Here is a 26,997-nt window from a genome sequence, read left to right as displayed (position 1 = left end):
TTCAACCTCCTCTGGGTAAATTGCGATACTACTAGAAGAACCTCAGAACGAATATAAGAAGTTGATATTGCCCCATCACACTCTTGTATCGAATTCCCCTGTTTTTGTTATGTTGTAGCCCCAATATTACATTGTTAATTATTTGCCTGTTTACTGTTCTGACCTCCCCACAATGTTGGATTCACACGAGGTATGAGAGACAGTCCACAGCTGTTCTGTTTTCTGTTATATAGCCCCAGCGCTCTTACAATTATTTGTTGAATGAATGAAGCTGAACAAATGCATAAGCCACATACCCTTTAGGAACTGAGGAAATCCTACTGATGAAAGCTCCACCACTTTTTCAGTTCAAAAACCACCTCACTCACCAAATTTACGTTGGTTACCTAAAGACAGGAGCCCGATCTTAAAAGTAAATAAAAACATAGATTGCTAGTTAGATGCCAATAATCAGAAACAATCGTTTATATATAATTCCACTTGCCCCCTGCTGAAAGGGGCTGTTCTCTAGAACCCTCACGTCGAGTTTTAGCAAATTCTCACATCCACCACACTACCGTCCCCTTAGAAGGCGTTTCAAGGTCAAGTGCGCCCAGCGCACGAGCCCATCCAAGGGCATCACATGGCAAACAGTTAGATGTCCCTCTGCCGTTAACACAAAACACATCTCAAAACTGTATCAAAGGTAGGAAAATAACCTGAAACGCGAGACTACATTTTAATTCTCCTGAAAATGTTTGAGATAAAGAGATAAAGATAAAAATTAGATATACTTGATTAGGTTTCTATTGAGGAATCAGTGTCCTTATGAAAACACACCCTGAGAAGCACCACAGTATAAAGAAATATCCTGGAGTCTGGCACCGAATTCCCGCTTCTCTCGACTTACTGGCTCTCACATAGCTTTGTTAGTCCAAGTTTTCTCTTCACGTGTGAATAGACAAATAACAAAAAGAATGTGGGAAGAGGAAGGCAGAGAGAAGTGGGAATGTATCAATAATACCGGCCTTACCTAGAGTTTTGTGAAAATCAAATGGGCCAACAGATCCGAATTCCTTCAGAAACTTTAAAATCCTCCATCAAGGCAAGAGACTACTGTTGTAATGTTTTCACCTGGAAAATAATTCTATGGAAACTGCCTTTCATAACTGAATTCTTTCTTCAAATACACCTTTATTAACTGATCGTTAATGAAGATTCACTGCAATGTGAATTCCAATAAAATTAAGTTTTCAACCAGGCAGCATTAATTTAAGAGAATGGCAAATTTAAAAAATACTCTTCTAGGGCTTCCCTGGTGGCTCACTGGTTGAGAATCTGCCTGCCAATGCAGGGGACACGGGTTTGAGGCCTGGTCTGGGAAGATCCCACGTGCCGCAGAGCAACTGGGCCCGTGAGCCACAACTACTGAGCCTGCGCATCTGGAGCCTCTGCTCCCCAACAAGAGAGGCCACGATAGTGAGAGGCCCGCGCACCGCGATGAAGAGTGGCCCCCGCTCGCCGCAACTAGAGAAAGCTCTCGCACAGAAACGAAGACTCAACACAGCCAAAAGTAAAATTAAATAAATAAATAAATAAAAGAAATGCATTTCCATTAAGAAAAAAAAAAAAAAAACTCTTCTATAACCAGAAAGTTGACCGTATTCTTTTCAAAGCGATGAGAGAAGAAAGACCGCTGTAACTGAAGAAGAAATGAGCAACGCTTTGAAGCATTCGGTCAACCACTGCATCTTCCTAAGAACCTCTCCACTCCAGTCCTAATCATCGCTCAAACCCAGCAATGCCCTTCCCTCCTCACTACCGTGCCTCTTCATCAGGAACACGTGTCTGCTCATTTCCTGAGCTAACCTCCCACCTGCCGCTGACATCACCAGTATCCTTAAGCACGTGGAGCCAGAGTGACCTTTGTAGAATAAAGCCCGCCGTGGTGGTACAACTCCAGCCTCACCTTTCTGATCCCCTCGCTGGCACTCCCTGTGCCAGCCAGGCTGGGCCTCCCCGTCCCTGCAGCTCCGCACGTGCTCTCTTGCCTCTGGCCTTTGTTCTCCGTGTTCTGTCTGCGGGCCGTCTCTGCCCCTCCTCCCCACATCCCTAGGTTACTTCCAGCCCATCCTCCAGGCCTCAGCTCCCTTTCCTGGGAAAACTTCCCTGACTCTAATAAATGCCCCGACTGGGGTTGCACTTCTTCACCCCCCAGCTTCCCCCCTCCCCAGCCCCCACCCCAACCCCACCCTTCTGCAGCTGCTGTTTCATGAACTCCACCCCGCCAAGACTGCAAGCCAGCTCTCTGCAGCTCTCACCTCCCCAGGCTGGCCTACAGCATGCAGCCGATGGGGAAAAAATGTGCGCGATAAAGGAATAACCCATCTCCTGTTCTGTCTGCTTTAACTGTGTGATCCAACACACATACATACACACACACACACACACACACACACACACACACACACACACAGAGCAACGATTTTCCGGAAAACACAGAGATGCAAGTGGGCCCTTCCTAATATGAACGAGGACATCTTTTTCAACTTCATTCCGAGCCAAACAGGTAGAGAGCTTTGAAGGAAGAGTCAAGTGTCTCAACTCGTATTAAATTTCCCCAAAGTTCCACATTTGAAAACCACTAATTTACTCATTGGCCATGCCCTTTCAATATGCCCTACAAAAGGTATTTTCAAATTCCATTTGACATGTACTTTCATCAGTTAATTTTTAATTGAGCCAAATATTAAATGCTCACATTAACCGGACAAAGCGTGTTTAGCTACTGATTTGCAGTGACAGCTTGTGTTATTCTCACACACAGGCCAAGCATGAAATAGAAAACTAATAACCCCTTAAGTGTATTCTCAAAGTATCATTTATGGGAAAGAAAACTACATTCAAAGGAAACTTGTGCAATGGCTGTCATTTTTTTTCCCCTGAGCCGCAAGCTGTTACAAAGCAGGGAAGCTCATTTTCTCACGGATCCGGAGGAGCTCAAGAATCCCACTGTCACTGGATGGATTCATTAAGAAGGAATCTGGCAGCAGCATAGGGGACAGATACTTTGGAGAACGGGCCAATTATCTGGGTGTCCTTTATAATCTGAAGTTTCTGAACTCACTCATAGATAAGCCACTTGAAGAGGGTCTGGCAGTGGTAACATAATGCACAGATGGCCACGGAAGAAACGACAGGGAAGAATGGAAGATGGGGGAGAAAAGAGAATTTGCTTGTGGTTTCATTCATGGGGACAGATCTGTAAGCTGACACATCCCTCTTTTGAAAAAGTCTCTGGAGAAGTATGGTCAAGCTTCATTACAAGTAAACAAATCATACAATCTTTCTCCAACAGATGACAAATGATGAGCAACGATGCTTTTGAGTTTGCTTCATGCCAAGGAACGAGGATTCTCAAAATGCAAATTCCACCAGTTCTTAACCACAAAAAGGCTGTGATGCTTGCTTCAACCAGAACAGAGAACTTAGTCCAAAGCTGCCAGGACAGTGGTTTGCTCCGTGCCACCCTTGGTGGTCTTCTTTTTGGTCAGTGTCTGCAGAAATGAAATCCTAGGTTCTCTTTCTTCTGGGAACACTGAGCTGCACCGACTCCCACCTTGTAATGGCTGCTTGTTTTTAAGGGAGAATAACTAGGGGACCATTTATCCTTGTGACTTTTATGCTATAGTTCTTTTATACTTTAGCTACAACAATAATAAGAGAGGAAAAACCACTTTGAACAAGCCCTGCTATTTTTAATGATAAGATAAAAAAATAATGAATAATTTTAGATGTCAAGACTTTGACTGTCTGAACTGGGCCTGAGACGAGAAACACGAGAATTGAGAGCAACTGCACACATATATGCAGACTGTGTGCACGTATTTTTTGTATAAACAGAAACAATGTGACAATCAATGGGCTAGTCTCTAACATTAGCATTAAGGACTTTCATGAAAGTTGAATGTTTATTATAAAACAACATCTAGAAGATTCCTTTTCAGGTATGAATGACAAACTTTTTCAATTCAATGGTGAAGGATGAAATCAAAACACTTCAGGCATTTTTCTTTGTTCATTGCTACTAAGTATTAATGGATCAGTGGGATGGGACATTTGGAACATATATGTCCATATAATGGGATGTTATAGAGTGGGACACATACTCTATTTAATAAGTGGGGTGGGACATTAGTTGGTTAGGGCGAGTTTGGTTTCCAAAGTGATCATAATCCATTTATTCAATCAACAATCATTCTGTGCACCTATTATCTACTATGCTGGGTGCAGGTTAAATGTAATAGGAGGACTATTTTTTTTAATTAATTTATTTTTTGGCGGCGGCACTCGGCATGTGGGATCTTAGTTCCCCAACCAGGGATCGAACCCACGCCCCCTGCAGTGGAACCTCGGAGTCTTTACCACTGGACCGCCAGGGAAGTCCCAGGACTATTTTATTAAGTAAGGAAGTGCCAGTGAAAGAGAAAACCTTGACTGTTTAAGACCCCTACAAAGGGAGGACACTATTAGGAGGTTGAAACGACACGAATCTGACTCAAGGTGAATTATCTTTTAAGTAGGCAAACTGGTTGTGGGGAACCAAGCTCTGAACAGTAAAACTTCAAGTTAATTCACCTTCATTCAATCCACAGAAGTCCTCAGAGGACTTTGGGGGAAAGGCGGTGTAGAAACAGCAGTAATAAAAGAAGGTAGAATCAGCAGGGGCAGCTAGGACCACTTTTGGAAATAAAGAGGAAAATGGGAAATCTACATGGTCTGGGGAAAAGGCATAGGGTATTCCTGCCCCAGCTTCTCTCTTCTAGATCCTTAAGACCAACTGCTGTTGGGCATTTCCACTTGGATATCCTATTGGGAGCTCAAGCCGAAAATGTCCAAATTAAGTTCATCACGTGTATCCCACAAAACAGTCATTGTTCTTATCTTTCCTTTCTCTCTGAAGGACAGTATCATTTTTTGAGCCAGCTGGGTTTTGAACTTGTGTCCTCTGCTTCTTTCCCTCCCTCATTTCTCACGTTCAATCTGTTCTCAGTCCTTTGGGTCCACTTCTCCACCAGCCCCCCACACCTGTCCCCATTCCCCCACTGCCATGGATCCAACTTCCTGCCTGGCCTCCCACTGTCCAGCCTCAGTCATTGTCAATCTTCCACAAGCCCACACATCCCACCTTGTCTCAGAATCCTTTCGATATCCTTTTAACATCTACCAAGTTAAACACCAACCTCTCAACTTAGGGCCAGTCTTATCTCACCAGAGATCTCTCAGACCCCAGCAATGCCTCATGCATTCCTGCCTGCTCTCCAGCCCAGCTACCTGGAATGCCCTCTCCCCATATCTCCCAACTATTATCTCCTGCATAAAGCTCTTCCAGATCCCCTTCTAGCTGGCCTGGATCGCTCTGTCCACTAAAGTGTGTAAAGGATTACAGCACTTTACACAGTACTTGTCTTAGTCTCACTATTGCTAGGCAAGTTCCTTAGAGGCAAAGGTTAAAGTCCACATTTTTCACTCAAGTGAAACATCTGGCATAGAGCTTTGCACATAGTAGGCCCTCAATAAACATTTTCTCAAGGGAAAAAGGTAGTGTGCATGCTCTACAAAATAACAAGATATTTATAATACTTTCCGTTCCCATCACTGTCCTGGTTGCTAGGAACACCTTGGGGTTAAGATTTGCAAACAACTGCTCATTTTCCTTGATTAAGACTTCTTATTGTTTTCTCCTTTTTTTTTTGAAGGGATTATTTATTTGTTTGTTTGTTTATTTATGGCTGTATTGGGTCTTCGTTGCTGCATGCACGCTCTCTCTAGTTGAGGTGAGCAGGGGCTACTCTTCGTTGTGGTGTGCGGGTTTCTCATTGCAGTGGCTTCTCGTTGTGGAGCACAGGCTCTAAGCGCACAGGCTTCAGTACTTGTGGCACGCGGGCTCAGTAGTTGTGACTCATGGGCTCTAGAGCACAGGCTCAGTAGTTGTGGCACACGGGCTTATTTGCTCCGTGGCATGTGGGATCTTCCCGAACCAGGGCTTGAACCTGGGCCCCTGCACTGGCAGGCAGATTCTTATCACATTGTTTTCTTCCTATACTGTCACTTAAATATTTAGTAAGTGGCTGTGCATCATTATACTTAAAATTTTGTTAGAAAATAGCTCTAAACCACCTCTAAAAGTTTTCAGCTTTAAAAAGAGAGAGAGAGAGAGAGAGGTAGATAGACACATATCCCAGCAGGAATTCATAAAGAAAATAGCTAGGAGAGACTTTCAAGATGGCGGAGGAATAAGACGTGGCGATCACCTTCCTCCCAACAAATACATCAGAAATACATCTACACGTGGAACAACTCCTACAGAACACCTACTAAATGCTGGCAGAAGACCTCAGACTTCCCAAAGGCAAGAAACTCCCCACATACCTGGCCGTGTGGCTGACAGGGTCTTGGTGCTCCGGCGGGGTGTCAGGCCTGTACCTCTGAGGTGGGAGAGCCGAGTTCAGGACACTGGTCCACAAGAGACCTCCCAGCTCCACATAATATCAAATGGTGAAAGCTCTCCCAGAGACCTCCATCTCAATGCTGAGACCCAGCTCCACTCAAAGACCAGCAAACTACACTAATAGACACCCTATGCCAAACAACTAGCAAGACAGGAATACAACCCCACCCATTAGCAGTGAGGCTGCCTAAAATCATAATAAGATCACACACACCCCAAAACACACCACTGGACGCGGTCCTGCCCACCAGAAAGACAAGATCCAGCCTCATCCACCAGAACACAGGCACCAGTCCCCTCCACCAGGAAGCCGACACAACCCACTGAACCAACCTTACCCACTGGGGGCAGGCACCAAAAACAGTAGGAACTACGAACCTGCAGCCTGAGAAAAGGAGACCCCAAACACAGTAAGTTAAGCAAAATGAGAAGACAGAGAAACACACAGCAGATGAAGGAGCAAGGTAAAAACCCACCAGACCTAACAAATGAAGAGGAAATAGGCAGTCTACCTGAAAAAGAATTCAGAGTAATGATAGTAAAGATAATCCAAAATCTTGGAAATAGAATGGAGAAAATACAAGAAACATTTAACAAGGACCAAGAAGAACTAATGAGCAAACAAACAGTGATGAACAACACAGTAAGTGAAATTAAAAATTCTCTAGAAGGAATCAATAACAGAATAACTGAGGCATAAGAACGGATAAGTGACCTGGAAAATAAAATAGTGGAAATAACTACCACAGAGCAGAATAAAGAAAAGAGAATGAAAAGAATTGAGGACAGTCTCAGAGATCTCTGGGACAACGTTAAACGCACCAACATTCGAATTATAGGGGTCCCAGAAGAGGAAGAGGAGAAGAAAGGGACTGAGAAAATATTTGAAGAGATAATAGTTGAAAACTTCCCTAACATGGGAAAGGAAATAGTGTATCAAGTCCAGGAAGCGCAGAGAGTCCAATACAGTATAAACCCAAGGAGAAACATGCCAAAACACATATTAATCAAACTATCAAAAATCACCTACAAAGAAAAAATATTAAAAGCAGCAAGGGAAAAACAACAAATAAAATACAAGAGAACCCCCATAAGGTTAACAGCTGATCTTTCAGCAGAAACTCGGCAAGCCAGAAGGGAGTGGCATGACATATTTAAAGTGATGAAAGGGAAAAACCTACAACCAAGATTACTCTACCCAGCAAGGATCTCATTCAGATACAATGGAGAAATTAAAACCTTTACAGACAAGCAAAAGCTAAGGGAATTCAGCACCACCAAACCAGCTTTACAACAAATGCTAAAGGAACTTCTCTAGGCAGGAAACACAAGAGAAGGAAAAGACCTACAATAACAAACCCAACACAATTAAGAAAATGGGAATAGGAACATACAAATCGATAACTACCTTAAATGTAAATGGATTAAATGTTCCAACCAAAAGACATAGACTGGCTGAATGGATACAAAAACAAGACCCATATATATGCTGTCTACAAGAGACCCACATCAGACCTAGGGACACATACAGACTGAAAGTGAGGGGATGGAAAAAGATATTGCATGCAAATGGAAATCAAAAGAAAGCTGGAGTAGCATTTCTTGTATCAGACAAAATAGAGTTAAAAATAAAGACTATTACAAGAGACTAAGAAGGACACTACATAATGATCAAGGTATCAATCCAAGAAGAAGATATAACAATTGTAAATATTTATGCACCCAACATAGGAACACCTCAATACATAAGGCAAATGCTAACAGCCATAAAAGGGGAAAGCGACAGTAACACAATCATAGTAGGGATCTTTAACACCCCACTTTCACCAATGGACAGATCATCCAAAATGAAAATAGATAAGGAAACACAAGCATTAAACAATACATTAAACAAGATGGATTTAATTGCTATTTATAGGACATTCCATCCAAAAACAACAGAATACACTTTCTTCTCAATTGCTCATGGAACATTCTCCAGGATAGATCATATCTTGGGTCACAAATCAAGCCTTGGTAAATCTGGGAAAATTGAAATCCCATCAAGTATCTTTTCGGACCACAACGCTATGAGACTAGGTATCAACTACAGGAAAAAATCTGTAAAAATTACAAACACATGGAGGCTAAACAATACACTACTAAATAATCAAGAGATCACTAAAGAAATAAGAGAAAATAAAAAAATACCCAGAAACAAATGACAATGAAAACACGACGACCCAAAACCTATGGGATGCAGCAAAAACAGTTCTCAGAGGGAAGTTTATAGTAATACAATCCTACCTCAAGAAACAAGAAACATCTCAAATAAACAACCTAACCTTATACCTAAAGCAATCAGAAAAAGAAGAACAAAAAAGCCCCAAAGTTAGCAGAAGGAAAGAAATCATAAAGATCAGATAAGAAATAAATGAAAAAGAAATGAAGGAAACAATAGCAAAGATCAATAAAAGTAAAAGACGGTTCTTTGAGAAGAAAAACAAAATTTATAAACTATTAGCCAGACTCATCAAGAAAAAAAGGGAGAATACTCAAATCAACAGAATTAGAAATGAAAAAGGAGAAGTAACAACTGACACTGCAGAAATACAAAGGATCATGAAAGATTACTACAAGCAACTCTATGCCAATAAAATGGACAACGTGGAAGAAATGGACAAATTCTTCGAAAAGCACAACCTTCTGAGGCTGAACAAGGAATAAACAGAATAAACAAGCACTGAAATTGAGACTGTGTTTAAAAATCTTCCAACAAACAAAAGCCCAGGACCAGATGGCTTCACAGGAGAATTCTATCAAACATTTAGAGAAGAGCTAACACCTATCCTTCTCAAACTCTTTCAAAATATAGCAGAGGGAGGAACACTCTCAAACTCATTCTACGAGGCCATCATCACTCTGATACCAAAACCAGACAAAGATGTCACAAAGAAAGAAAGCTACAGGCCAATATCACTGATGAACATAGATGCAAAAATCCTCAACAAAATACTAGCAAACAGAATCCAACAGCATATTAAAAGGATCATACACCATGATCAAGTGGGGTTTATCCCAGGAATGCAAGGATTCTTCAATACATGAAAATCAATCAACATGATACACCATATTAACAAATTAAAGGAGAAAAACCATATGATCATCTCAAGAGATGCAGAAAAAGCTTTTGACAAAATTCAACATCCATTTATGATAGAAACCCTCCAGAAAGCAGGCACAGAGGGAACTTACCTGAATATAGTAAAGGCCATATATGACAAATCCACAGCCAACATCGTTCTCAATGGTGAAAACTGATACCATTCCCTCTAAGATCAGGAACAAGACAAGGCTGTCCACTCTCACTGTTATTATTCAACACAGTTTTGGAAGTTTTAGCCACAGCAATCAGAGAAGAAAAATAAATAAAAGGAATCCAAATTGGAAAAGAAGTAAAGCTGTCACTGTTTGCAGATGACATGATACTATACATAGAGAATCCTAACAATGCTACCAGAAAAGCACTAGAGCTAATCAATAATTGTGGTAAAGTAGCAGGAGACAAAATTAATGCACAGAAATCTCTTGCATTCCTATACACTAATGATGAAAAATCTGAAAGAGAAATTAAGGGAACACTCCCATTTACCACTGCAACAAAAAGAATAAAATATCCAGGAATAAACCTACCTAAGGACACAAAAGGCTTGAATGCAAAAAATTATAAGACACTGATGAAAGAAATTAAAGATGATACAAACAGACGGAGAGATAAACCATGTTCTTGGATTGGAAGAATCAATATTGTGAAAATGACTATACTACCCAAAGCAATCTACAGGTTCAATGCAATCCCTATCAAACTACCAGTGGCATTTTTCACAGAACTAGAACAAAAAATTTCACAATTTGTATGGAAACACAAAAGACCCCGAATAGCCAAAGCAAGCTTGAGAAAGGAAAACAGAGCTGGGGGAATCAGGCTCCTTGACTTCAGACTATACTACAAAGCTACAGTAATCAAAACAGTATGGTACTGGCACAAAACCAGAAATATAGATCAATGGAACAGGATAGAAAGCCCAGAGATAAACCCACGCACATATGGTCACCTTGTCTTTGATAATGGATGCAAGAATATACAATAGTGAAAAGACAGCCTCTTCAACAAGTGGTGCTGGGAAAACTGGACAGCTACATGTAAAAGAATGAAATTAGAACACTCCCTAACACCACACCCAAAAATAAACTCAAAATGGATTAAAGACTTAAATGTAAGGCCAGACACTATAAAACTCTTAGAGGAAAACATAGGCAGAATACTCTATGACATAAATCACAGCAAGATCCTTTTTGACCCACCTCCTAAAGAAATGGATATAAAAACAGAAATAAACAAATAGGACCTAATGAAACTTAAAACCTTTTGCACAGCAAAGGAACCCATAAATAAGACGAAAAGACAACCCTCAGAATGGGAGAAAATATTTGCAAATGAAGCAACTGAAAAAGGATTAATCTCCAACATTTACAAGCAGCTTATGTACCTGAATATCAAAAAAACAAACAACCCAATCCCAAAATGGGCAGAAGACCTAAGTAGACATTTCTCCAAAGAAGATATCCAGATTGCCAACAAACACATGAAGAGATGCTCAACATCACTAATCATTAGAGAAATGCAAATCAAATCTACAATAAGGTATCACCTCACACCAGTCAGAATGGCCATCATCAAAATATCTACAGGGCTTCCCTGGTGGCGCAGTGGTTGAGAGTCCGCCTGCCGATGCAGGGGACACGGGTTCGTGCCCCGGTCCGGGAGGATCCCACATGCTGTGGAGCGGCTGGGCCTGCGCTCCAGGGCCTGTGCTCCACGACGGGAGGGGCCACAGCAGTGAGAGGCCCGCATACCGCAAAAAAAAAAAAAAAAAAAAAAATATCTACAAACAATAAATGCTGGAGAGGGTGCGGAGAAAAGGGAACCCTCTTGCACTGTTGGTGGGAATGTAAATTGATACAGCCCCTATGGAGAACAGTATGGAGGTTCCTTAAAAAACTAAAAATAGGGCTTCCCTGGTGGCGCAGTGGTTGAGAGTCCGCCTGCTGATGCAGGGGATGTGGGTTCGTTCCCCAGTCTGGGAAGATCCTACATGCCGCAGAGCGTCTGGGCCCGTGAGCCATGGCCCCTGAGCCTGCGCGTCCGGAGCCTGTGCTCCGCAACAGGAGAGGCCACAGCAGTGAGAGACCTGTGTACCGCAAAAAAAAAAAAAAAAAAAAAAAACCCTAAAAATAGAACTACCATATGACCCCGCAATGCCACTACTGGGCATATACCCTGAGAATACCATAATTCAAAAAGAGTCATGTACCACAATGTTCATTGCAGCTCTGTTTACAATAGCCGGGACATGGATGCAACCTAAGTGTCCATCAACAGATGAATGGATAAAGAAGATGTGGCACATATATACAATGGAATATTACTCAGCCGTAAAATGAAATGAAATTGAGTTATCTGTAGTGAGGTGGATGGACCTAGAGTCTGTCATACAGAGTGAAGTAAGTCAGAAAGAGAAAAACAAATACCGTATGCTAACACATCTACATGGAATCTAAGAAAAAAAAAAAAAAAGGTGATGAAGTACCCAGGGGTAAGACGGGAATAAAGACACAGACCTACTAGACTAGAGCATGGACTTGAGGATGTGGGGAGGGGGAAGGGTAAGCGATGACAAAGTGAGAGAGCGACATGGACGTATATACACTACCAAAGGTAAAATAGATGGCTAGTGGGAAGCAGCCACATAGCACAGGGAGATCAGCTCGGTGCTTTGTGACAACCTAGAGGGGTGGGATGCGGGTGTGGGAGGGAGGGAGACTCAAGAGGGAAGAGATATGGGAACATATGTATACGTATAGCTGATTCACTTTGTTATAAAGCAGAAACTAACACACCATTGTAAAGCAATTATACTCCAATAAAGATGTTAAAAAAAAAAAAGGGAAAATAGCTAGGAGATAGTCCTGAAATTTTAGACTTACAGGTGCCAACTGGTATCCTTTATAGACTTTCTTTTTTTCCAAAGAGATAAAATATCAATATGTAAAGATGATGATATAATTTGTAATTAATTTTATTCCTATGCTAATTGTAAGAAGGCACTGAACTAAGAAGACTAAGTTTTTGTCCCATATTCCCTTTGAAAATTCTAATGCATCTCAGTAGAATATTCGGCTGCAATTGAATTTCAAAGGTAATACATAGGTATGACATTCATCGTACTGCAAAGCAGAAGAAATCTTAGTATTTGTGTAGAAGAGTTAGAAAAAGTCAAGAAAAGACAACCTGCAACACTCATGCCTTGTTTGGTGCTCCAAGCCTTAGAAGTCATAAACTCTCCATATTCTTTCACAGCTTAAGAAAAGACAGTTAAAAAATAGAGAAATACAGTCATTGGAACTGTCACAAGTAAGATGTATTGGTCTCAATGGTAAAATCTCCCTTGGAAAATTTAAGCTTCACTTGACACAGTGGGTCCTTGGGCTAGTTTCAGGAGACAGAGTAGGAAGGAGAGTGGGGGCAGTCATAAGCTTCTGACTCATTACGCTGAAGCTCCAGAGAGCTGATTAGCCAATTATTAACTAAAAATGGAATACGGCTCCATCCCTGAAATTCTGAAGGCAAAACAAGGAGCAGAATGGAAATACTGATGCCAGTGAAATTGCTCGTAGAATTTGGTCCATCGCCTAAGAAAATCAGCCAAGTAGCCCTTAGTGCTTTTGTAACTGCTACCAGTGGCCATGCCAGCATGTCAGGGAGATTCTCTTTCTAACGTGTTTAAGAGGGCGTTTGGGGAAGTAATCTTTAGTATAAGCTATTTTAGTTGTTTAGTTAGTCAAACTTTATCTAAGGCTAGAGTATAACCCTCACTCTACTCTCACATTGCAGAGATCAGAGCTAGTACAAACTCTTCCAGCAGATTTTATGTTTTCCCTGCACAGCGTTGGAATTTATGATCTCTGGAGGGAAAGCATCATATCTGATGACAGAATTTTTCCTTGCCCTGTTGCCTGTAGCAAGATTGGAGTAAGGGTTATAATATTCCAGCTTGGGCAGACCCCTTTTCTGCCCCCTCTTGCTGGTTATCTAGACATAATGCTCTTTCCTTTAGGTGAATCCCACCCTTAACATGTTGGAAGGTGACAAGGAGCTACCCCTTGAAGGTCTCCCTGTGGTGGGGTGATGGGCAGGTAGGGGTCAGTGATGGAGGCTGGCGGGAGTGGGGAGGGTCCCGGACGAGAAAGCCCACACGGCTTTGGAGAAACAATCATTCCGTCATCATTCTCACTGAAGGACAGCTGGGTTTATCTTTTGTCTGGCAAATAAAGAGCAGAGAAATCGTGTTGGCACTACAAAATCGAGCACAGATCAGAACACGCAGCAATCTACGAAAATACTTTTAGAAATGAAAATGGCTTTGTCGTAACTTCAAAAGTTTAACAACCTCCATTTAGAGAAAGAGGACCACGCATAAAAGCTGTTAGATGGTAAACACCTGCTCTTCAGGAACACAAATGTCTCAGTGGACTAGGAATTTCTATAACCAGCATTTTGGAAGAGAAGCCTCTTAATAAACAGAACAGTGCTAGAACCTAAAACCAAACCAAAACAAAAGGTTTTGTTTTAATCTCTCCCCTGTTCTGGTTCAAATCGACTTGGACTTGTCTGCATGCCAGAATGATTTAAGAAAGATAGTTCTTCAAATTAATCTATTCTAATCAACCTCATCAGAGTCTCAGGTGTCTTTTACCAAAAAAAAAAATTAATGAAATACTTTAAAAACTGCAGGCTAGTGTTTATTAAGTCTTCATAATATGTAGAAAGAGCACCTAATGGGTAAATATTTACCGAGGGAACTCCCCCTGCCTTTCAGTTCTCTTAAGCGTACGTCCGTGTAACATAGTATTTTTTAAATCATCTATATTTCTCTTCCTAGTTAAATCACGCCTAATGCACACATGAACAACCATATGGTTAGAAATAACTTTTTCAGACAAAGATTGAAGTGTATGCAAAATAACACATCCTTAGGGTTTTGTTTTGTTTTGTTTTGTTTCTTCTTTTTCCCTCTAAATCTGAGAGTTTAGAATCATTTTATCAGGCTGTGTGGCAACTGGGTTCACAACGACATCTCCAGCCCTGGCCTGTGAGGGCCTCCAGGGCAGGGGGAAAAGCCTTCCTCCCTGGACCCCCAAACTAACCCAGGGCCGGGCACATAGAAGACTTGCAGTCATGTTTGTTGAATAACTGTCTCCGTCCTTGGCTGACTCTCATCGTTAACCGCGTTTCAACGTCAAGCACTGATTTTGTTTGAATTGAACCTCAAATACGATATATCTCTGTGGGAAAAAAAAAACCTTTTTACTTGTACACTACAAATACAGTGTTGTTTTTGCAGCACAAATGCACTTCTGCTGAAATACTGCTTTGCTAAAGTCTTGGTGAAGACATGATGGATGACCTCAGATATGGGTGCGGGGACGTGCTGAGTGGGAGAGACCACCATTAATACACACAGCACCCACACACCTGCTTTATGAGTGGGTTTATCATCCTCCAAAGAGCTGACTAGGACTGGGAGTTGAGATAAAGAAAAACTATTTAAGAGTTTGTCTTAAAAGAAAAAAAAATCTGTGGCTTTCTGTTACCTGGTGTGCTGTGTAGTCTAATAACATTTAGCAATTCTGAAATGTACCGGTTCAATCAAGGATTGCTAAAGAGATCAATCAGTTCTCACTAGAAAGCACAGCTAAAAGTAACAGGATGCACAGAAGAAAGCCATGTTTTCCACCAACATTAAACAGCAACAAAGGCCCTAAAACAGAAAAGAGAACTGAGTGAACTATAAAATTTTACAAAAGTCCCCCAAAGCAATCACTCAACAGCACATAACTGCAAACTCTAGGAGCAATAATGTATCTTTCTCTACAAAATAAATTACTGAAAGGGGTCATGTGATTCTTAGCAGGCAGGAAGATGCACTTTCCCAAGGAAAGTTCATCATTAAATATATTATTTAAGACTGGATCATCTTCAGGCTATTTGTAATCCTATCATTTTGCTGCCAAAATTAGCTATAAGCAGCTGAAACTCAGCCACTAGAAAACTGATGCTTTTTCATGTATTTTGTACACTGGCCTGAGAAGAGTATTGCTTTCCAGTTAATCAAACGTTTGGGTGGATGTGGACTATGTACAGAAAAGAGAAACTGCTTGCTGACCAACTAATAAAAAGGAAGCCAACCTCTACTGGATGTGGAGAAGTAAGTTCCTGTCTTCCTAAACCACAAAGACCAAATGACAAACACACAAAAGAAGTCGCACCACCATGTCGTCAACAGAATGAACCCAATATCCAAGTTATGGCATGTCATTCTTGCAGCTGTCAAACATATCACTCTCTCCTAAGACATGAGGCGAAATGTTGTCACATTTCTCAGTTCGGAGGGCGCGATCAATGTTCATTCACCATCAACTTCCCCAAATCTCAACCCTCTGCTTGCAAGAGCCCCTTGGTCGTGAAGCGGTCTCAGGGCCCCAAAACTCATTTACAGAATTTGAACTGTGTAACAAGGGGATCAAACAATACCAAATGGAGCTATTAAAAGAGCTAAATTTCCTGTCTTTAACTGGAGTAGAAAAGCTATCTTACTTTCATGGGGTCTGTAATGCCAACACAAATTGTATAGCTACCACCCAAAACATTCTTGAGAGGATGGAGCTTATAACAATTTCTCTCCTGTCTCTCTTGCATTCCAGTCTATTTCTTCCAGGGGTCAGATCACTCTAGCGGACACATGGGAAATATTCAGCATCCTAGGTAATATTATGGACCCACGGGGCCACTGGAAAGGTACACTGTAGGATCCATCCCAGATTGCCGTTTTTCCTAAAAGGCGTCCACGAGAATCGATGGTCGGTGAGGGCGGCCAGCATCTCTAACTCTCACGTGCACACAAACACCTGTAGACGTGCGAACCACAGATTCTGACTCAGAAGCTCTGGGGCGGGACCTGAGACTCTGCATCTCTAAGAAGCTCCCAGGTGACGCCCAGGCTGCTGGTCCCTGAGCCACACTTGGAGTGGCAGGGTCTCAGACATCTAGAACTGCCTCCCTCTGGAAGCCTTCTTCAGACTTAGGAATAAAGCCATACTCCACCCCACCGCCAACTTCTTCTTTAGTCTTTATATAATTTGTAGACTTCTAGGACCATCTCTCAGACACCTATCATCCAAGGCCCTGCTTTCTCCAAGTTATGGAACATGGAATGCAAACTGTTTTTCCTCGGCCTCAGAAGTAGCAGCAGCAAAGAAGAAAAATGTGACTTAGAATCTAAAGCCCCCGTAAGAATAGATTCAGTAGATGAGCTGATCCACCAAGCCCTGTAAACAGTACAAGTACAACCTTGTCCAACGTTAAAAGAATGTGCTAGCTCTCTTCTGAAGTTTTACCATCCTTACTGAGTCCTTTACACTGCAAGACGCAACATATTATTAGAGACGCAACACTGATTGGTGCAAATTTGGAGGAAAATCTGTCTGTATGCCAAACACTTAAAATAAAAATGTAGGTTCGTGATGCACCTTTGAAAGGATAAGTACGTCAGGCTCTCGAGTACTACCACTTTTATTATTCCAAAGTGGACATTTATGATTGCATTTCCTGATACATACTTTTTTTTTTTTTTTTTGCCAAAGTCCTCTGCTTTCCTAGTCATCCATCTATATGTTGTCCTGAAAGCTACACATTTTACCATCAGCTATTTGTGCTTCTATATGATTTATTTTTACTATAAGAGGTTTTGTCCAAAAAAAGTTTATCATGTGCTACGGTACGTCATTGTGGTTTGGCATCATAAAATGTAGCCTCTACATTTATCAACCTCAGATACCTGTTGACCACAAAGATAGGCTCTACTAAGAAAACTCTATTTTGAAAGGAGGAAAAGGTGAGCCTTCACTTAAAAAGAAAATTCAACTGTATGAGATGTTAATATACCACAACTCGACAATAAAGATCAAGATTATATCTTAATTTCTATCATAAACATATGTCTCCATTTCCCATCTTTTTATTAAATTACTTGACACATGACAGTTACCACTATGGATTTCTTTCAACTAGAAAGAAAATTTTTTAAATTATTTTCACAAAAATATGTAATAGTCAAACTGTTATATTAGCTCTACTTTGGTCTTAAAATGATTCTTTTGGCGTCTGGAAGTCCCTACCTCTTTGGTTATGGTGGTTAAAAATAAAACCACCTACTTAACCAAACATTTAACAAAAATATTCTTTACACACTTCACTGAATTCTTCAAGAATTACTAAAGGTCTGATAATATGAGATCTCGAAAAACAAACAATTCACAAAAGCATTTAAATTTTAGAGATTAAATGGGGATGTTTTACTTTTAAACACTGAACAGTGGCATCAATATTTTGTCAACTTTGGTCAAGTAGGATCAGATGTTCATGTCAGTCATCTACTTTTCTTGGCCTTTTCTCTTTTTGGCCCCTTACCATTAACACACTTTGTAAACTGTAGTAAAGTATGTAACGTGCTTCTTGAAATCGAATACACCTGTAGTGACTTCTAAGCTGTTTGCTCCTGTTAGGTCCTATAAAATAATAACATTAGTAATTCTCCCTAGAGACTGTGAAAGGAAGCCCTGAATTGTATCCTTTTTCAAAGACAGCTCTTCAGATTAAAAGGCAAGAATTAATTCCTCTTGCACTTTTTCACAAATTAATCACTTCAGATATAAAGTGTAGATGTCAATTACACTTCTTCAGTCTTAGGATCTGTAACCCTCCCCCAAAGAACCACACACACAAAAAGAACTTTATGGCGACATGATAGAGGCTCTATCTAGCACAACAGTACCAGAAAAAAAACAGTTCACAGATGTTCTTCAAAAATACAGGCATCAATCACTTCAGCTAAAGCCAGAATCCACAGCTACGAATCAATTCTTCTACACTTTATATAGATACTCTAGGTGCAAGTTTTGCCAGCAGAGGGGACCACCAAATCACGTGGATTCTAGGCGGTGAAAAGTAGAAGATACTAAAATTCCAGTAAACCTCAAAATCACACACAAGTTATAGAAATAGAACACAAGGTACACAGCCAATGCAAATTCTGTCACAGCCTACCTCTTTACAAACATCCAGGTGTTCCAGGGAAAGGGGCTACACTGGTTTTCCTCTTTGGGTAGATCTTACCAAGTGAGTCAGAAAAGGCATGCCCTTGGTCCCCTGGGGGAGTCTGCTCTTCCAACTGGACGGTTCTCAAATTTTAGTACAAAGAAGAAACCCCCAGGGGAGCTTATTTCTGATGCGGATTGCCAGGACACAGCCTGGCATCTAGTTTATGAGTTGTCCCTGAAATGTCCCATTTCAACAGGCTACTCAGGCCAGGTACCGTGATGAGGGGGATCCTTGGACCCCCAGTTTGAGAAACCCTGAAGGGATGCCATTTACCCCAAGATCCTACTGAACAGCAAAGGCTGGATCTTTGAACCTCAATGTCTGGCAAGCAAGGGAAACAATTTTGCCGGGAAGCAATGATCACAGTTGGGTTGGCAGGGAGACCTCTGTACAGGGAAAGAGGGAGGGAAGCCACAACCCTGATATTATTTCATTGGCTTATCGGTCTACCTTGGCCCAGTAGCCCACCCAGACTCCAACCTCCGCATCACAGACCCGAGAGGTCCAGCCCAGACTCACATTCAATCAGACATGCACCTACCCAGCCTCCGTTATCCTGGATCCAGGTGTGCAGGTGTCGGTTCAGGTACTCAGTCATCCACAGGGCGATGTTGTCCACCAGGGGGGACATCTCCCGGTTGACGCTCTCCACACACATGACCCCACCGAACTCAAAGAAGGCCACGATCCTCCCCCAGTTTACTCCATCCCTGAAGAGCTCCTCCACCACCGTGGCAAAGCGTCCCCTCGCGGTGAAGGGCGTCAGGTGCAGCTGGCTGGACATCTCGGCGAAGTCGCGGCGGTAGCGACGAGAAAAATCATCACCGGCCTGGCGCAGGGTCAGGTGGACCACAGGTGGCACGGGGCTGAGCGCAGGCCCCCTGGCGGGGGCGGCGGGAGCGGTCTGGGGCGGCGGCGGGGAGGTCCTGGATGGCGCTGGGGTGCTCCCAGGCTGGGAGGAGAAGATGCCCGGCGCGGGGGCGGCCCCCGGGGACGTGGCGCCCGCGTCTCCGGCATCCCACTCGTAGCCCCTCTGCGACAGCTTATAGTGGATGTACTTCATCACTATCTCCCGGTTATCATACCCTGTTCTCCCAGCGTGCGCCATCCTTCCCCCACGGAAAAGCAGCCGGGTACCAACAGCACCTCTCGCCCCCGCTTCCCGCCCCACGGCCCCGCACGAGAGAAGAATAGTTATAATCCAGCTATTTTATTGGATGTGCTTTGCATTCTTGGATGAGGGGGTGTCTTCAGTCACGCGGAACACTTGATTCTGGTGTTTCCCTCTTGGCATGAGATGCAGGAAATTTTTATTTAAATTCCTTTCGGATCTTTATTTCATGAGGCACATTATTAATTATTGTTAATATCAGTCTACTTCCTCCGTGATGCTGAAAGGTTAAAAAAACTAATCAGTCAAAATCAGGTGCATTTCCCTTTATACAGTGGGTGAAAGCAGGGCACACACACTACAAGTTACACAGCTAAAAATAATATAATAAACTGCCTGGAAATTAAACTTACTCGAATGTACTTAAAGTTAAAATCTCAACTGTTTCCACTGAAAGTTACATGAAACCCATTTCCTGTGCAAAGAACTTACTTGTATTTTTTCAGGACAGCATGATCCTCTGTCAAGTTTCCTTTTCTGTGAAAACAAATGCATAAGGCAAAGATTCCATCAATCTTCAGGACTCTCCAGTGATAGCTGCTGTGAAACTTCCAAATGAATCAGGAGTTGGGGGCGGAGGGTGTAAAAATTAGGAGAATTTCCAGTTTGATTCCCAGACTTCTTCACAGAAATGTCAATCCGTAGGAATCCCAACCGGAGATCTCAAGAGCACGAGCAAAGAAAGGCAGCGGCGGCGGCAGATGAATTACAATTTTCAGTCCAGTATTTGCAGAAGTCCTGTGATTTTCCCCCTCTCGGCAATTTACACGCGCACACACACGCGCGGGCACAGACATGGATCTCTGTCCGCGGGACCGCTTCACGCCTCCACAGGAGAGAGACAGGGACCGGGGGCCGGTGGACGAGCCGGGGCCGGGGGCAGGAATCCTCCTCTGATTAAACTCCGAACAGCGAATGCATTTTCCGAAAAGCTGCTTGATAAATGAAGGCTGGACGCGCCCGGCCCGCCGGTGCCGAGCGCGAGAAGCCCGCGCTGTGTGTGGTGCGGCGAGGGCTGGGGAGAAGGACGTGGTGGGGGAGGGCTTTATTTTTTCCCTCTTTTCCTAAAAAGGATGACTGCTACGAAGTTCTCCCCCCTGGACCCCCTCTTCCGCTGCACCCCACCGGCGCACCCCGCCTCCGGGCTGCGCACCCTTTCTCCTCCTCCTGTCCTGCGCGGCGGCGCTGGCGGCGCCCGCCTCCCCCGCGCTCCCGCCGCGCACCCGCTCCGGGAGATGACGGCCGCGCCGGCGGGGAGGGCCCGGCGCCCGGCACCTTCGCTGGCGGCTGCGGCGGCGGCGGCGGCTCGGCGGGGAAACCGAGAGCGGCGGGCGGGAGCGCGGCGGGCGGGGGCGGGGGCGGGCGCGAGGAGGAAGGGGGCGGGCGCGGCGCGGGGGGGCCTGGCCTCTTCATTCTCCTCTCGAACCGACTGGTTTCCTGTTCGTACGTCACACGGTTCATTCAAAAAAAGAAGAAAGAAAGAGCCCTCCTCGGTGCCGCCCCGCCGCCCCCTCCGCCCCCTCCGCGCCCTCCGCCCCGCTCCCCTTGCCGGGTTAAAGGAGCCGCGGCCGGCCCGGGAGTGGCGCGCCCCGCCGGGGACTCATGGCGCGCAGGCCCGCGGCCGGGGCGGGAGCGCCCGGGACGGCCCCCGCCCGCTGCGCCCGCCCGCTGGGCCCGGCCGGTGGGTGGCGCGGGCGGCGCAGGCCTCCCGCGCGGCCGCGGCGCGGTGGGTGTGCCAGGGGCCTCGTCGGGCCTGCGGCGGGCCCGGCGCGCGCTCGGAGTCTCCGGGGCCCGCGAGGGGCCGGGGGCGCCCGGGGAGCCGCACGCGGCCGGTCGGGCGGCTGCCGGGGCCAGGAGCTGGGGGGGACGCCGACAAAAAAAGCGCTGGAAGAGCGCCGGGAATCGCTTCGACCCTTCCTAGCCGTGCGCGCGCGGGGTGTGTGTGTGTGTGTGTGTGTGTGTGTCCGCGTCCACACATCGTGTTACCAAGGACTTCGACCGTTTCTAGCCGTGCGCGCGCGCGGTGTGTGCGTGCGTGTGTGTGTGTCCACACATCGTGTTACCAGGGGCCTCAGCGCTGCCCTCCCATCAAGAGAGGCGACGCTGCACGTTCATCCGCGAGGGAAGCCCCAAGCATCGTGTTTACGTGCAAGCTGCTTCCTAGGTGTCCACGCACAACATACACTCCGGAGACACCATCCGTGACCGAGGCCACACAGAGCTCTCGGTGGCGCGGCCGAGGGATTAGTGAGGGATACCAAGGGCTTTCGAGTGGTAAAGTAAATGCTTTTCCTCTGCTCCTAACAATTTCGGTACTGGGTGAGGGCTGGACGCCACTGGGGGCTACAGGGCAACTTTCAGGCGCGCAGACCCCCAGCCAGGGTGGGTGGGTTTCTAAAGGCCTCCGCGGTCGCCTAGCAGCCAATCTTAGATGTTCGCACCTTCTCGAGTTATCTATACATACACAAACCTATATATTACACATACATATGTACACATTTTTTATAAAAAATTCACCAGGATGAATAGCTCCCAGGAGAAAAGCACATAGGGCAAACAAGTTGCATGTGTTTATTTTTATCTCTAAGAGTCTGACAAATAAAGTGCCAGGAAAAAATTAGCACGGCGGCTTACCTAATAGGACTCAAGTACAAACATATAGGGACACTGGCCTGTTGAGGTCATAGAAACATGACAAGTGAGTACTGCCATGTGTACAAATATGTTCTCACACTATATTTTGTCTCTTTCCTAGTCTAAAATCAAAGCATTCATTCTGTGGCAAAATAAGCACGGCAAATTATTTTCATTTCTTCATTTTATCAAATACAATCGGCCAACATGCCAACCTCTTGCATATAGGAATGGGTGCCTGGTACAAATGTCTTATCCAGGCAAGAGGGAATGAAGGAAGGTGGTCCTTCTCACCTTCCAACTGCTGTAACAAAGTCCCCTTTTATCCATGGCAGTGGCAGGGAGGTGTGCTGGCCTGGAGAGAGACACTGGGTATAGAATGACCTGGATATATGTTTTCACAGAATAGCAGAAGCCCGTATTAATGCCACACACCATGGTTTAGGGATCTCCTCAGAACCTTGTCCTAACCCCCCAAAATTACTTAAGAGGAATTGAAAGGCTTAGTGCTTGAGACCTAGCATGTCAGTGAGGAAATGAGAGGCCAGAGCTGGAAAAAAGACTGTACTTCTGCAAAGAGGGAGACCAGAAGGAAACAGATATCCCATTCCCAGAAAAAGGAAAGCTGCCTTTTTTTCTCCTTTACTCCACAGAGCCTCACTTTACAGATTCCTCCACACTTAAGTGGCATCTTGACCATAACCAAACATTCTCCAGACAGGTCTGCATTATTCCTTGACTAAGGCTATATATTCCCTAGGAATGTTCTAGATACTCTTTCAATCAAAAGAGTGAAACCGTTCCTCCATTCAGATTGCATGCTTATTACAGTCCACCCAAAATGTAAGGACAAGTATTCCTTGGAGGTGTGTGACTTAACTATTTGTCTGTGAGTATTGGTGAGCTAGCGGAGGGAGCACTGGTCTAAGTCAGGAGTTCTAGGTGCGAATCTAGAGACCTTCCGATAACCTCCAAAATGTAGGCACTGTGGGCTTTTCACTTCCCAAGATGTCTTCCACTTAGAGCCAATGGATGGTCCTTTTCATGGTTTTGCCTGGCTGGCTTCTAGCAGTAGGGTGGCACCGGGAAGAGAAAAGAACAAGATGCAGGGAACGGAGATTGTACCAAGGGTCTGAAAGGCCTGTGTTTCCCTTCTTTATTCTCCAATCTGCCAAACAAAAAGCTTTTTATTGCCAGTTTTTGCCACCTACTGGTTGATGTTTAACAGTATCATTCAGAAGGTTCTCTTCATCCATCACCAATATAAATCTTCCCAAAGTTTATGAAATTCAAAAAGGACATTATTCTAACCTGAACATAAATACTAATATTTAATATAGGTATATATCAAATCTTCCCAACTATTAAAATTTTTATTTAAAACAAGGATAGAAATACAGTGTTTACTGAGAGGGAACTGACAACTAATAGGTCAGATGAAAGAGTTAAAAATATAAAACATGACCCCAAACCATTTAGGCAAACTGACGTGAAAATAAATCCATCAACAAAATGAACTGAGTAGGGAGAGTAAAAACAAGCAGATAGCCTGCATAAAAGAAAAAGAAACTGCTTAAAAAATAACATCCCACAGGCCTAGATAAGCAATCCAAAACACTAATTTCCAATTTCAAGTTATCTTCTACATTATTGTTTCCAACTTTATTGAGATATAATTGACATAAGTATCTTATATACTACAAACTCTTATGTTAAATAGGGCCATATGCTTTAAGACAGTTTACACATGTTGTTGGCAAACATTATAAAATAATGTTATTATTATAATACTAATTCCCTATTAGCATTAGTTACTAGTAATACTAACAGTAGTACTGTTCCTGACTCATTTCTGCTCCAGAGCCCCTCTTCTGTAAGTGTGATCGCATCCAAGTAATCCACTGTGTGCTCTCAAACCATCCTTGTCCTCATCAGGAAACTCTTTTACCAAATCTAAACCAACAAGCCTTGGTTTAACTGAAAAACCCACCTGGCTAATTTTTGGTGGGTCCTAAGCCTCAAAAAAATGTTTGGAATCATTAAGCAACAACTTTTTTTTTTTTTTTTTTTTCCGATACGCGGGCCTCTCACTGTTGTGGCCTCTCCCGTTGCGGAGCACAGGCTCTGGACGCGCAGGCTCAGCCGCCATGGCTCACGGGCCCAGCCGCTCCACGGCATGTGGGATCCTCCTGGACCGGGAAACGAACCCGTGTCCCCTGTATCGGCAGGCGGACTCTCAACCACTGCACCACCAGGGAAGCCCCAAGCAACAACTTTTGAAACCAAGCAACGAAGTGCAGGGAAGTCATTCTGTTGCGAAAGTTTAACAGCCAGCAAATAACGTTTACGTGTGGTTTACAAAGGAAAGCACAATAAACTCACTCGTGGCAATTTTTTCCTTTCAAATTAATGACTTGGCATTTAAAGTGAATCAACTGAGATTAGGAACTTGTCTTATACGTTTCAAATGTTTATTGCTCTTGTTGGATTGACATGAAACACCACAGTATTGAGGGGAAACAGGCAAAGAATATACATTCTTATGTTCAATAACTAATGTTTATTCTCTTATACTCTTTAGCGCAGAGCACAGTATCTCCCAGACATTAACTGTTGATGAACACATTTAGAAAAATCAAGGTTAATATGTTTGTTATCTAGAGCTGCAGTAACAAAGTACCACAAGCTGGGTGGCTTAAAGCAGAAATTTATTCTCCCACAGTTCTGGAAGCTCAAAGTCCAAAATCAAGGTGTCAGTAGGGCCATGCTCCTCTGAAGGCTCTAGGGAAAAATCTTTCCTTACCTCTTTCTAGCTTTCGTTGGGGGCTGGCAATCTTTGGCTTGCAGCTGCTTCACTCCGATCTGTACCACTGTCCTCCTGTGGCATCCTCCCTGTGTGTGTCTGTTTTCTCCTATTTTTATGAGGTCACCAGTCACATTGGATTAGGACCCTAATAACCTCATCTTAACTTGGTTGTATCTATGAAGACCCCATTCCCAAATAAGGTCACATCCACAGGTACTGGGGATTAGGACATCAACATCTTTTGAGGACACACAATTCAACCCTTAGCAATATGTTTATCTTCTATCTTAATATGTTTTTTTCCAAAGTAATGAGAAATGTTTATTCCAAGGCGCAAGGGCTCAGCAACGCCTGAATTTCAAAGGGAACCATGATCTTTCTAAATCTTGCCATTTCATAGTTCTGCTCAAAGCTCTTCAGAGGCCGAAATCTCAACTCCTGCGCATGGAATGATGTGACCCAAGCCTACCCCCTGGACACCCACCCAATCCTTCCACTTTCCCTTCTTGTAGCCACATCACCTCTATATGCTTTCTGGAATACGCCAAGATCTCGCATGTCTTTTGCCTTTGCACATCTGCTCATCTCCCTGAAAGGAACCCGACTTTCCTGTGGCAAATTCATACTCATTCCTCAAGGTTTACCTCAACAACTTTCTCCCCTGTGAGATCATCCCCGACTATCCTGGGCAGTCCTAGGATTCCACTTATGCCACTAGAAGAGGTTTCGTACGCAGGCTAGGAGCTTCGAAGACAGAAAACTGGTGTGGATCCTGGCTTTGCAGCCGCGACCCTAACCTAGTTACTTACACCCGCTCTGTGCCTGTGTCCTCATTTATAACATGGGGATATAAAGGTACCACTGGTAGGGTTAGTGGATGATTTAAATGAGTAAAATGCAAAGCACTCACAACAGTGACTAGCACGGGTTACGTTTTCAAATGTTATGATACCTTAATCATAGCTATTGTTGGATCACCATGTAATTTCTGGCGTGTGTCTTTCTCCCTAGATTATAAACTATTTGAGGGCAGGGACCATATTTGCCTTTGTGCATTCCCAGCCTAGAATAGTGCCTGGCATTCAAATAATTGTGGCATAAAATTCAGAGGCCTGAAGAAAGGAATGGGGAGTGGTTCCCCTTCCTCTCGTAAGGCTTGTAAGAGCCTTCAGAGGGATGAAGGCAGGAGGGAAATAAGAAATGTAATTGCCACGAGGGAGGGACAGATTGTTTATGCAAAGTCATATCCCTGGCGCCTGGATACCGAGCTCGTCACAGGCACTCAATAAATACATGTTGAAGGAGGAAAAATGGGGTGTATAAAATCAGGAGTGGAACAGAGGTCAGGAAATGTTTCTCTTTTTAAACGTCCAAACATAAAAAATTATAGAAGTGATATCTATGCCATTTACATATATAAGTTGCTCAAATTTAAAGACAGGTTAAGTTTGCCAATCAAGACATCCAAAGCATCTCTTCTCAATGTGACCAAAATTTTTCTATTTAAGGACGGAGAAATAAATATTAAGGCGTGTCCTTTCCCGTATCTCTCTTCTATGCCCTTCAAGAGTCTAGGAGATATTTCATTGTTGGAATATGAAGCTTTAAAGTACAGGAAATCAATTTATTTGTGTATG

At 43.6% G+C, this 26,997-nt stretch overlaps 1 protein-coding gene across 2 annotated transcripts in view; it reads right to left on the bottom strand.

Moving 5' to 3' along the window:
• BCL2 (BCL2 apoptosis regulator) overlaps positions 1–21,248 on the bottom strand; it is a 182,779-nt gene extending 161,531 nt beyond the window's left edge. The window contains exons 1-2 of one of the 2 annotated variants that reach the window (XM_032602850.1): positions 20,353–21,248; positions 19,291–20,140 (exon numbers count right to left, since the gene is read on the bottom strand). In XM_032602850.1, coding sequence (XP_032458741.1) covers positions 19,291–19,857 — 567 coding nt within the window. In that variant the 5' untranslated portion in view covers positions 19,858–20,140; positions 20,353–21,248. The remainder of the gene's footprint in view (positions 1–19,290; positions 20,141–20,352) is intronic. The other variant, XM_032602849.1, reaches the window with a different exon arrangement.
• Between the last annotated feature and the right edge of the window lie 5,749 nt (positions 21,249–26,997).

The sequence above is a fragment of the Phocoena sinus genome, chromosome 14 (assembly GCF_008692025.1).
Source record: "Phocoena sinus isolate mPhoSin1 chromosome 14, mPhoSin1.pri, whole genome shotgun sequence".
Taxonomy (NCBI): Eukaryota; Metazoa; Chordata; class Mammalia; order Artiodactyla; family Phocoenidae; genus Phocoena; species Phocoena sinus.
The sequence above is the reverse complement of the archived record's forward strand: the minus strand, read 5'-3'. Positions and strand labels throughout refer to the sequence as shown.